This window comes from Vanessa tameamea, chromosome 23 (genome assembly GCF_037043105.1).
Source record: "Vanessa tameamea isolate UH-Manoa-2023 chromosome 23, ilVanTame1 primary haplotype, whole genome shotgun sequence".
NCBI classification, from domain to species: Eukaryota; Metazoa; Arthropoda; class Insecta; order Lepidoptera; family Nymphalidae; genus Vanessa; species Vanessa tameamea.
In genome coordinates, this window is record NC_087331.1 from 9,626,189 (window position 1) to 9,637,493 (window position 11,305).

The 11,305-nt window shown below is 40.0% G+C and overlaps 4 protein-coding genes across 4 annotated transcripts; 1 reads left to right on the forward strand and 3 right to left on the reverse strand.

The window, feature by feature from the left end:
• The first annotated feature begins 159 nt into the window (after window positions 1-159).
• Window positions 160-1,477, forward strand: LOC113403644 (large ribosomal subunit protein mL54). The gene is made up of 3 exons (XM_026644231.2): window positions 160-367; window positions 770-915; window positions 1,156-1,477. The coding sequence occupies exons 1-3, from the start codon at window positions 211-213 to the stop codon at window positions 1,315-1,317; spliced, it is 465 nt and encodes a 154-aa protein (XP_026500016.1). The 5' UTR covers window positions 160-210; the 3' UTR covers window positions 1,318-1,477.
• LOC113403647 (ciliary microtubule associated protein 1A-like) lies at window positions 1,466-3,709 on the reverse strand. The gene is made up of 5 exons (XM_026644234.2): window positions 3,595-3,709; window positions 3,203-3,404; window positions 2,625-2,903; window positions 2,104-2,206; window positions 1,466-1,842 (listed from the first exon to the last, which is right to left on the reverse strand). The coding sequence occupies exons 1-5, from the start codon at window positions 3,614-3,616 to the stop codon at window positions 1,756-1,758; spliced, it is 693 nt and encodes a 230-aa protein (XP_026500019.1). The 5' UTR covers window positions 3,617-3,709; the 3' UTR covers window positions 1,466-1,755.
• A 2,015-nt stretch (window positions 3,710-5,724) lies between these two features.
• Window positions 5,725-6,945, reverse strand: LOC135193979 (uncharacterized). Its single transcript, XM_064218685.1, has 3 exons — window positions 6,749-6,945; window positions 6,526-6,656; window positions 5,725-5,817 (listed from the first exon to the last, which is right to left on the reverse strand). The coding sequence occupies exons 1-3, from the start codon at window positions 6,924-6,926 to the stop codon at window positions 5,731-5,733; spliced, it is 396 nt and encodes a 131-aa protein (XP_064074755.1). The 5' UTR covers window positions 6,927-6,945; the 3' UTR covers window positions 5,725-5,730.
• A 10-nt stretch (window positions 6,946-6,955) lies between these two features.
• On the reverse strand, window positions 6,956-11,216 carry LOC113403648 (synaptic vesicular amine transporter-like). Its single transcript, XM_064218589.1, has 8 exons — window positions 10,910-11,216; window positions 10,547-10,663; window positions 9,367-9,588; window positions 8,569-8,718; window positions 8,342-8,440; window positions 8,220-8,263; window positions 7,649-7,825; window positions 6,956-7,288 (listed from the first exon to the last, which is right to left on the reverse strand). Exons 1-8 carry the CDS (start codon window positions 10,998-11,000, stop codon window positions 7,070-7,072), a joined length of 1,119 nt encoding a protein of 372 aa, XP_064074659.1. The 5' UTR covers window positions 11,001-11,216; the 3' UTR covers window positions 6,956-7,069.
• Between the last annotated feature and the right edge of the window lie 89 nt (window positions 11,217-11,305).

Consider the following 11,305-nt stretch of genomic DNA (forward strand, 5'->3'; position numbering starts at 1 on the left):
TTTATTTCAAATATTTATAAAATAGATAATATACAAGGGTAATATAAAGCACAAAACATCTTTTCATCAACTTAATTAAATTAAATCATAACTTGATTTTTTTGATGTAGTTTGATAGCACAACACAGTAAAATGTCGTTGTCAACAGCAATATATCAATATTATCAATTGTCAAAATAAATAACCTAAAAATTAGTTCCATAACTCATAATGTCGAAAATTTGTTATATTTTACAAAAAACAATAGGTGTAGTGCCTCGGACAGTTTTCCAACCTCACATAGCAAGCATAAATAAAACTTGCTATGAAAAATTTCACACAGACGTAACATATTATGCTGTTAAGAAAACTACAACTGCCGCCGGAGGTATATTTTCATCACTAACATCAAATAGTTAATACACATATGGACGTGAGGTCACGATTACATCACATTAATTCTGGAAAATTTGAAATCTGTATTTGAAAATCAATTACCAAATGTATATATTTTTGTATGTGACGAAAGAGGCCATCAGACGTCAACATGAGTGATCAATACCTTTAGGCATAATTTTACCAACTCTGCTTCATTGTTTGTGTCTCTAATTGACTTACTGGCCCTTCAAGAAGTCCAGTAATACCAAGTATTTGATGTCCAACAAAAAAGTTTCACTACACATCAGTCGTTCTGCTTCCACAAGGATATACTTTGTATATTATAATGTCAAAGTAATGTCTATAATGTTATGCTATTCAATGCAAAATAAGTATTGTTAAAATTTGCCAGGTGTGCTGGGTTTGGGTAAAGGAAAGAAAAAGCTAGGTAAACTCGGAGCAATGGAAAAGAAAGAGCTGCCGGTGGAGACAGATCCAGAAAAATTGGTCAATTATGTGTGTGGATCTAATATTTACATCACTGGAGAGGATGTTAAGGTGATATAAGATTACACCTTAGGTATTTTTTAAATATGAATTTATGTAGTTAGCTTTAGATTTGTAGTAATTTGATGTTTTAACAGACAAAATAATTATATACCATCAATTTTATTCTTCTGATAAAAAATAGATTTTTATTTAATATTAGATTATTGTCTCTTAGAGAAAATCGACCATCTGCAATATATGCCTCTTCTTGAAAACATAAATAAACTATTATTTTATTCATGATTTCAGCTAAAGGAAGACAGCGAGTATCCAGACTGGTTGTGGAATCTACATACTGGCAAACCTCCAAATATAGAGGAACTAGACCCAAACACCAAGCAGTACTGGCTGCGCGTGCGCGCTGCTGGCATGCGTAGGAATAATCGTCTACGATCTATGCGCAAGTTCTAGTGGCCAAAAAATGCTAAATGAAACATTGTGCCTGGGAGAGACTTATAAACTTCTATTATATAGTTCTTTTGTTTTAAATTTTTTCAAATAAAATCTAAAATTACATATTAGTTATCTTAAGATTAGTGTTAAGTAGTAAATAAAGATGTTGACTTTAGGACTATATTTTTCATTTTTTTAAAAAACATGTTTACTTCACCAAAATACAAAAACATAGATCTCGGAAAGTCATTGTTAGAAATTAACATTACTGAATTTTTCTTCTTAACAAAAAGTACACATTCATTTAAAACTTACAATGATTACAGTTTAAAAAAACAAAGTTAGTTTACACTAAAGTTACATAACAACTATACAAGTAGTTTGTCTGAAGAAAACTGATAAGGTGCTGTTATTTCATCCAACTCATAACTGGCATTGTTCCATACATACATCTTATCACAGACAGTCCATAGTGTCCTCCTTAATGATCATGGGCGGCGCGTAGTCGCCGTGCTTCGTGCCGAACGAGTACGAATAGGGATTCTGCAATGTCATATGAAGTAATAGATGTTAAGACGGAAGAATAACATATATCGCTACTGTTAGTGCAAAAGGTCGTGTGCCATAATTCGTATCAAGAAAAAGGATTTAAGGGAAAAAAGACATAAAATACATCATTAATTTCATAAAAGGAAAAGTACTTATTGGTTTTGCAATACGCCCCAGTCGTGAATCTAATGTCAAACTAGCAAGCTATATATCAGTAGGCATTTATCGATTAGAATTCAAACAAGTAGAAGTGACCTTCTTGGTGTTGTAGAGGTTAGGCGGGTAGGCGGCGGGGCCGGGAGTGCGTGTGGCGCGCCCCGCGCCCTCGGCCCGCGCGCCCAGCGTGTAGCGTGGGGACCTGAGCGAATGTCTCTTTATAAACAAGCACAAATTAAAAATATATAGTTTTAGTTTTTGACAGTGATCTCGCTCTGTCATTCTTATATCTCTCTAGGATGACAACACAACACGGCCAGATCAGTAGCAGCAGGACCATCGGCTTTACCTGTTTTCCGAGGCATTATAGTTAGTGTTACACCAACTTGCAATACAAAAATACCTAAGTATACAACAGATAATAAAATACTGTACTATACTGTATTGTAAAAATATGTGCAAAGGCCAAGGTAAATTCTCTCAAATAGGGATCTCTTCCAGACAGTCTTATTAAATTCATATAAATGAGTTACAATAATTTTCTAACTCAGAGCTAACCAAATTTCCAAAATATATTTTTTCGATTATGTTTGTTATAGAGCAGTTATATCTATATTAACCTTGTTTTATACACATCAGCGTCTCTCTGGAAATAGACAGCTGGTCCTGGAGATTTCGCCTTAAGATTGAAACCGACACGGGCCCCCATCGTATACGCCGGGGTTCCGGGCCCGAGGCGCAAGGCGTAAGCGTTAGATGCAGGGCCTGGCCGCTTGAGCGCAAAGCCGAGACGGGCACCCATCGAGTATTGCGGCGCACGGGGCTCACGCGTCGGCGGACAGCGCTCCGGAGCGTGCGCGCCAGGTCCGGGGGTTCGCATCGTTGCGCGGGTGGGAAACCTGTGTGTGATATCAGTAGGCGTTCTTTACCTGTGTCATCATACTTTACACTTTCTAACTATTTCCATTGTGCTTACTTATTGAGAATGTACACCGCAGTTGATCTACTTGTGAAGCATAATTTCACGATCATGTTACATTTCTCTTAGTCAACAAGAAGACAAGACAAGACAAGAGTCTACATTTAAATTTTTTAAAGTTTTAAAATTCCGTTTTGTGTGCCAGTGGGCCATCTCGGCTCTTAACATAAATTAACACACATATTTAACATATTTTAACTTTTGTGATTTTCCTTTTACCGTGCCCCGAAGCTCCAAGCCGGTGATGACATCAGTCCCTCTCGAGTGATCTGGTCAATCCGGTACGCCGGTCCGGGACCGAGCTGCTTCACTCTGAATCCGGCGTTGGTCCCAAAAGAGAACATTGGGTTTCGATAACGAGATGGGTCGTGGGATGGGAACCCCACTGTTGTTGGCAGTTTGTACGCGCCCGGACCGGGCCCTGTTGTTACCGAATGGCATGGGAGAATTTATTAATATACCTTCGGTCTAGTTATTTGTAGGTAAATATTTAAGATTTTCTTATGGAGGGCTGTTTAGCAGCATCATTTGACAGAAAATAAGTATGTCATTTGATAGGGTGTTAGTTGAATATTGACTTTTAAATAACTTATATTTAGCATCCAGCTCACCTAAGGGTTTTTTGCAAGCCATTTTGAGTGGTAAATTATATTTGTTTTGAGTACAATACACTAAAATTTCGTTACATCTGCAGCGACGTAATGTTGACGTTACTCGTCAATTTATGATGCTGTCTAAAGTTGTACCTTTTAAATTTGGAATAACTTTATATAAAAAGGTTTTAATCTTTTACTAATTGTGTTTGATTAACATTTTTGCCATATTTTGTAGTATTATTATTATCACTCAAAATCAAAGTATTCTTTATTGAAATGGGCGCATAAAAGCACTTTTTATTATCATTTTACATTGAATGAAACGTAAATCTACCGGTTCGGAAAGTAGATTCTACTGAAAAGAATCGGCAAGAAACTCAGTAGTTACTCTTTTCCATCATTTTAATTACCTACAGGGTATGTCAGTAAACTACATTTTTATCTTGAATATAATCTTGTATTGAGTAATATTTAATTTTTGGGAGTCAGAAACTAGGTATTAACAGTTTACCTCTCCTCCTCGAGTGTATTCAATGAATATCACCGTTTCCTTCAAAAGAGCTCTATATTATTGTAAATATACATACATAATAGTGTTATTTGAGTTAATTATATCATATAAGATATAAAAAAATTATATTATAGCAGTAGAGATAATAAGCTTGTATACATACGTGAAGCGTGTAATATGCATTTTCTACCCTTTACAGCGACCCACAGATTTCAAAATTTCAACCCTAATTTTCTTGACCCTATAATTGTGTCCTCTCCTGATCTCGTTTCTAAACACGGTCAGTGTTCTGCCGATGCTTTTTCCTATCATGTTTTTTTTTTTTTCGTATAAATTGCGAACTCCTAAAGTTAAACCTAAGATACCTCTGCGGCGTAAATTTGCTAGAATGGATGTGAAACAACTATGTACGGTCCGAAATATTGTTTGGTTAGCAGTGGAGGCTTGGTCGGTGTCTTGTATTGAAGATGTGGTTGATGTTTTTGTTCACGCGCCGATTCACCCAGTGAAGTTGAAACACCTACCTGCTCCCTGGTTTACAAAAGATATAAAAAGTAGTGCATATACAGGAAAAAAGTTGCTTAAAGTAAATATAAATTAAATGACTGACGAAAATCGAAGTAAGTATCATAAAGCTAATTAAATCATAGGCTAGTTAGTCACTGCAATTCATTATGTAGGGATGCACAACGACGCCATATTCAAACTTCACTAGAGATCGGCGACCCTCACAGTTTTTTCCCTCATAGAAAATTTCTCGAAACTGTTGGAGTTGGTAAATCTTCTCAGAATTAATCTTAAGTCAGTATTTTTGTTCTTCTTCGAACTCATTTGATAGTTCGACTAAACGCGTAGTCTTCACTTACTTTCCACGACTTCGACTCCTCTTTATCCTCCGTACGCGTTAAACTAGTTTACTGTGTGTGATGTTAAGAAGAGCGTACAAGATTTATTTTTAGGGAAACCTGGAGAAGTGCGTCGTTCTTTGAAAAGATGGATTTAAAGGGTGTCCAAACATATGTCAACATTTTATAATAATTATTTTACAATTCAGGCTATTAAGCTCTGGAACGGCATTCCTTTAAATACTTGGGAGGCCAAATTCAAAAGTATTTTTAAAAAAATGTGAAAAAGATCACTTTTTGTCTCAAATGCCTTATCAACAATAATTTATTTTATTTTTATTAGTTTTTGTATTTTTCTTTTTTTTCTTTCTTGTTATGTTTGAGGTCTTATCGTTTTTTTCGTTCTTATTATATACAAAGTGTGTATTTATATTATATACTTATAGTTTTATATGTATTCATAAAATTATTTAATAATTGATAATATGTATATTTCATTATGCATCAATTATAAACAGTCTATCCTCTGACCACTGTGGTAAAATATTTTCCGTGGAAGACAAAATAATAAATTATTCATGTAAAATTATATAATTAAATGATGTGCGCTACCTTCGTACAAGCACGACTTCAGCTCAATCGGAATAACGATGTACGAATGTATAGAATATGAAAACAAGGTTTATTTATTAAGTATAGGAGATTTTATATTAAATTTTTCAACAGAATACAAAGCATGTAGATGTCGCTAAAAGGAACGACTTGCGAGTTGTGGTGCGAGACGCGCGACGCGAGTCACGGCAGCGGCCGCTTGCTCGGCTCCAGCGGCGTCATCTCCTCGCCCTCCGCCTCGCTGTCGTCCGGCGTCGCGCTGGCGCCCCACTGTCGCCGAGCACCGAGCGGATAGTGTTACGCACAAATAAAATACAGATTACTAGAATACGTATTATATACGTCGATACATATACATCCAACATGTATCATACTGATACATCGGTTTTTATTGTTAATCACTTACGATAATGAAGTCCTCCTGACCACGATACGTCACTGCGAGACAGGCATTCTCAAGGGACTGTTACAAATGTGTGCGCAAACGCTCTCCTTTTCATCAGTGTCGTTGATGGGTCAGTAGGTCCGATACGATCGGAAACAGTTGAAGCCCAGGACCAATGGCTCTACGAAAGTGCAAAAACTGCGAATTCCCTTTTCCGAATAGAGTTCAGTAGTTTACTGAAAATTTCTCAACAAAAAAATACCCATAACTTTTGAATAGATAGAACCCGGAGTTTGGAGCCAGGTCCTCGAGATTATAAGTTAGCCTTTTGTCCTACGAGCTAAACAAGTAACTTATAATGCTATACTTTGCTATTAATATACATATAGTACAATAATTCCATTGCATTGTAATTGTATTTGTTTTGCTAATTTGAATATACTCGTAGGTATTTTGGAGGTATTTAAATGATTTATTTTTATAATATTATTGAGTTTAGTCAAATTGCAATGGTGACCTTTAACAATTACCCAATACATAATAATCGTGTGTTGAATTATCCGTATAATATGAGTGGAATGAGGAGAGGTCACCTGCTCGGAGAGTGGGTGAGCCGCCAGCGCGCGGTACAGGCAGACGGAGTATAGCAAGTTGGCCACACCCAGCGTACGCAGCGCGGACTCGAAACCCGCGCACCACGACACCAGCCCGCCAACCACCGGGCCTGGCGATTGAGCATCTCAATTACGAGTATTTAACCGCACCCGCTTCGAGGTCATATACTGTTAATATAATTTTCTTTTCATTTTTAGTTACCTATAGCGTAAGCGGCACTCGAGGCGGCCTGTAAGAGCGCGGCGCGGTGCGGCAACGCGCGGCGGCGGCGCGCCAGCACGGCCGGCACCAGCGCCGCGTCCGCAGCGCCCAGCCCCGCGCCCAGTAGCGCCTGCGGCAGCGACACCCACCCCACCTTCGCAAACGGTGACGCTATCATCTCATGACAAATAAAATTATGGTGTGAATACGCTGTTAATTGTGTGTTTTAAACTCTGTAAATATATTTCGTAAGTTCATTAGGGCGGACATTTATCTAGGACGATGTAACTTGAAACTTCAGGTCGCTTTACGGACGGAAAGTTACATATACAAATGTAATACGCGTTTAGGGTAGCAGTATGCCGATTGCCGACGCACCGAGGGAGCGAGCGGAGCCACGAGTGCGGCGACGCCGACGCATGCCACGGCGGTGACGGCGACGCGTTCGGGCCCGATCCGCCGCGCCGGAGCGCTAAGTGAGCTCGCAGCCACCAGGTATCCCACGCTGTCGGGAAGAAACACTGCGCCCAGCGCCCAGCGCTGTCGGCCGTTTCAAACACGTGTTACTCAGCGGAGCTGGGTTTTGGACTAAAGTCGTTGCTAAATTGTAAATTATTCCAGATTCTTTTCATTTAAATGATCTTGCAGAGACGTCCTGAGTTATAAAATATCATATAATATACATTTTGAAAAAAACTAAAATCATATCCATCGATTGTTCCCTGTATCGTTAATTAAAAGGATATAATATTTGAAACAACTAATCATCGAAAATAATAATTTCTTGTAAGTACTTATGGGCAGATGATCAGACAGGTGAACTGAAATTAGTTTTCAATGTTTAATGTGAAATATTAAAATCACCATCCCTCAAAAATATCGCGAATGCAGAAACAGTACCTCAGGATGAAACTTGTGCATGATCCACAGCGGCAGGCAAGGCTCGAGGGCCGCCATGACGCTGGTGGTCAGCAGCACGGCGCCCGCACATGCGCCCGTCGCGTCACGGCGCGCCTCCGCCCACATCACTCGCGCGCCTGTAGCCGCGCCGTGCGAGCCTTCCATGTCGCTTGTACTCTGAATCAGCCAAGAAGAACAATTACGACTCGTTCCAGCCTTTCCAGCTTCTCCGGCCCAATAACGCCAGGGTCAGGGTGTTGGATACTAGTTTCACATAGAACGACTGCTGTCTGACCTCCACAGACTTGACATTTGATGGTAGAGGGATGTTCATGTGAGGTGATTCAAATGAAGGATACTTCTGCCATAGAATAAAATAAAATATAGGGAGTATCATAAGTAGGTCGGCGAAGACGTGGCCGCACACTCGTCGACTCGTAAGTTTGTATTTTATACCGGAAATATAGGGAGATATGAGCACCCCAAACATACATTAACGAGATATAATCCATTATTTGTAATAACATTCAGTAGGTACCTAGTTTGTATGATCAACTCAGTTTATACTCACCATATTCTCCTGTTCCTCTTTTTGAAGGAGCAAGTACTGGAGACCTGCAAATAACTCAATAAAGCATTGTGCCCTTCATGTAAACAATTTTACAAATATTTAAGAATAGTATTTCTTTTCACCGAGGTTGATCAATAAGGCGACGGCTATGAGCTGGAAGGGAGCGGCTAGACTCCAAAGTTTGTACGCGGCGCCTCCAAAGGGGTATCCCACCAACACACCTGTACCAACGATTATAGTTCCGAGTTGTACAATAAATATAAAGTGAACTTTTCTCATTCAGGAATCTCATACAAGTTATAAAAAAGAGAGTAGTATATAAAAAAATGGAAGCACAGTGATAACGTACCCAGTGCGACGGCGCCAAGAAGTGCGCCCAGCGCTCGGTGAGAGCGCTCGGGCGGAAGCACGCGCGCCGCCAGCGCCAGCCCCGCCACGCCGCCCAGCGCCGCGCCGCCGCCGTGAGCCACGCGCCCTGCGCCCGCGCACAGTGCGCCGCCTGTGTCGCGACCGGCGCACCACCCGAATACTTTGACAACAATAAGACTAAATATAACGTTACCTACTGGCTGTCCATCGGAAATGTTCCTTAGAACATCTACACGTGATGTTAGAATTCGTCCTCGACGAGTCAATGAAAGACAAAGCCCAACTGCCGAGTGAAGGTATTAAGTTTAATTTATTTTGTAAAAGATATTATTTTCAAAGTACTCGTATGAGCATATTTGAACACAGTTTTTATTGAATTTGAAGTGAATATATTATGTGAGTATGACTTTTTTATGTCGTGAGTGCTTACTAACAACAAATAAATTGTCTTTGTTCATTTTCAAGTACTTTTCACTTACTCCTAATGCTCTGCAAATTAACATTCCCGTCGCAGCGGCAATGAATTACTGGAATGTGACGTGCATTGTTTTTCGAGGTGAAATAAATGCCGCCATAATGTGGGATCTGAATTTTTAGCATAATATCGTAGGAAGTTAAGTAACAAAAATGTTTATTGGCTGGGAATGATGAGTTTCTAGGAGGAGGAACAGTAGTTTTATTTTAATTGTGCAGTAGTTCGAAGTAACTATGTATTTTAATTTTGACCACGCATTATTTGTGTGGTCCACCAATGTCCCGGGCGATAGTAACCACTTACCATCGAGTGGTCTTTTTGTCCGTTTGCCGACTGATTTCAAAAACCATGTTAGTTGTATACCCAGTGCGGCCGCGGCCAACAGAGCCGTGGCGAGGCGCAGCGCCACGACGGGGCCGCGCGCGGCGGTGAGCGACGCCGCCGCGGGCGACAGCGCCAACTGCGTGGCCGCCTTCGCCCCCAGCACTGCGCCCACCACCGCCTGCGACGTGCCCACGCCCTTACCTGAAACGGAGCCAATGAGGTTCTCGATAATTACTTAGTCTTTGGTCTAACAAGCAAATGCTTCGTTCCTGTCATAGATTACGGAACAAATATCACGAATAAAGTTATAAGGACTAGGAGGCAGGTAACAGGTACCTTGTAATCGATCTTCTCTTTATCGATGTTCGCACACTGAATACAATTCGATAAGCTGAATTCAAAAATAATATGTTTTAAGTTATATGAAGCTGTTCGTATTTCACAATCAAAGGCTTTATGAATCACAGAATAAAATTATAAAATTTTGTGATTTTTTTCAGACATAGCACATCTGTCTGTGCTCGAATCAGCTGTCGAGCGACCGGGCTTAATATATTTTTGAATAATAAAAGAATTCATTACATTTACATTACGTTAGCAGCCTGTAAATTTCCCACTGCTGGGCTAAGGCCTCCTCTCCCTTTGAGGAGAGGGTTTGGAGCATATTCCACCACACACGCCACACATGTGGCAGAATTTCGTTGAAATTAGATACATGCAGGTTTCCTCACGATGTTTTCCTTCATCGCCGAGCACGAGATGAATTATAAACACAAATTAAGCACATGAAAATTCACTGGTTCCTGCCTGGTTTTGAACCTGAAATCATCGGTTAAGATGCACGCGTTTTAACTACTGGGCCATCTCGGCTCACACAAAATAATTCATTAAATTTAATTAACTCCTATGTACGTATAGTTTACCCGAATCGCAGTCTACCCGCTATTGGACTAAACTACGTATAAGTTCGTGCAATACAAAGTTATCAGAAATTTTTGTTTAGGAGTAAGAGATTATATTAGCTCGTTCTATGTAGAAGCTTAAATGATTGGAATTTCATTGTACCATACATAGATATGCCAAGCAGGACATCACCTAAACGTGTTACATAAAACAACCTATTCATACGAAGGACTTGATAGAAAATGCTAGTACTTACCGTCGTCCTCGTCGGTGATGTGGCGCACGGTGGTGTTGAGGAGCGCGGCGAGCGGCGTGCCGTGTTCCGACCACAGAGCCAGCGACTCGCCGCGCACCCAATCCGGGATTATGGGCACTGGAGACGACAGAGTTTCAGGTCTATCATTCTAATATGATGAAATCAACTGGCAGTTAAAAAACATACTAATATGGTGCTAGTACGAGAATAGCCCATACGTATCGCAAACACGAAGATAATACTAAACATATGAAATCTATCTCATGTGCATATTATTTACATGTATATGTAGTATTTTTTTGTCTTGTTAATAATATGAAACAGATAACTATTGGGGTAAAATCTATAACATATGGCACTAACCCAGTACAGTGAGCAGAACGTTGTCCAAGAAAAATGTCAAATAGACCAAAGCAAAGGCCGTCAGCCCAGTGGACTGGCTGTACTCCTGCATCGCCTTCCTTCGAGCTTACCATTGGACGGTTCTCAACGAACTGCGGCTCCAGAACTACTCGCGGCGGATCCATTTGCGTCGCGCGTGCGACCCGCTGATAACAAGCAATTCGTTTTCAATCAGCGCTCGTTCGCGCGTGTGCGCCCCCTTAATACAATTTTACGGTGAAGGGTGCCGTTTATGAGACACGGGTTGAGATGAGGTACATTTTAAATGACATATCTGAAAGGACTGATTACTTTTTCCTTTTTTACATTTTTTAAACAAAATAGTGGATAAATAAAACAAATTAAAATAAACGAAAT

Coding starts and splice junctions, on each gene's coding strand:
- LOC113403644 (XM_026644231.2), top strand. CDS start 211: ATGTCGAAAATTTGTTATATTTTACAAAAAACAATAGGTGTAGTGCCT. Junction 368..769: donor AACTACAACTGCCGCCGGAG/GTATATTTTCAT, acceptor AAAATTTGCCAG/GTGTGCTGGGTTTGGGTAAA. Junction 916..1,155: donor TCACTGGAGAGGATGTTAAG/GTGATATAAGAT, acceptor TCATGATTTCAG/CTAAAGGAAGACAGCGAGTA.
- LOC113403647 (XM_026644234.2), bottom strand. CDS start 3,616: ATGGCTTGCAAAAAACCCTTAG. Junction 2,904..3,202: donor GCTTGGAGCTTCGGGGCACG/GTAAAAGGAAAA, acceptor TATCACACACAG/GTTTCCCACCCGCGCAACGA. Junction 2,207..2,624: donor GCTGATGTGTATAAAACAAG/GTTAATATAGAT, acceptor ACATTCGCTCAG/GTCCCCACGCTACACGCTGG.
- LOC135193979 (XM_064218685.1), bottom strand. CDS start 6,926: ATGATAGCGTCACCGTTTGCGAAGGTGGGGTGGGTGTCGCTGCCGCAG. Junction 6,657..6,748: donor GAGTGCCGCTTACGCTATAG/GTAACTAAAAAT, acceptor CTCAATCGCCAG/GCCCGGTGGTTGGCGGGCTG. Junction 5,818..6,525: donor CTCACCCACTCTCCGAGCAG/GTGACCTCTCCT, acceptor GCTCGGCGACAG/TGGGGCGCCAGCGCGACGCC.
- LOC113403648 (XM_064218589.1), bottom strand. CDS start 11,000: ATGCAGGAGTACAGCCAGTCCACTGGGCTGACGGCCTTTGCTTTGGTC. Junction 7,826..8,219: donor AAGAGGAACAGGAGAATATG/GTGAGTATAAAC, acceptor TGGCTGATTCAG/AGTACAAGCGACATGGAAGG. Junction 7,289..7,648: donor TGCACAAGTTTCATCCTGAG/GTACTGTTTCTG, acceptor AACGGCCGACAG/CGCTGGGCGCTGGGCGCAGT.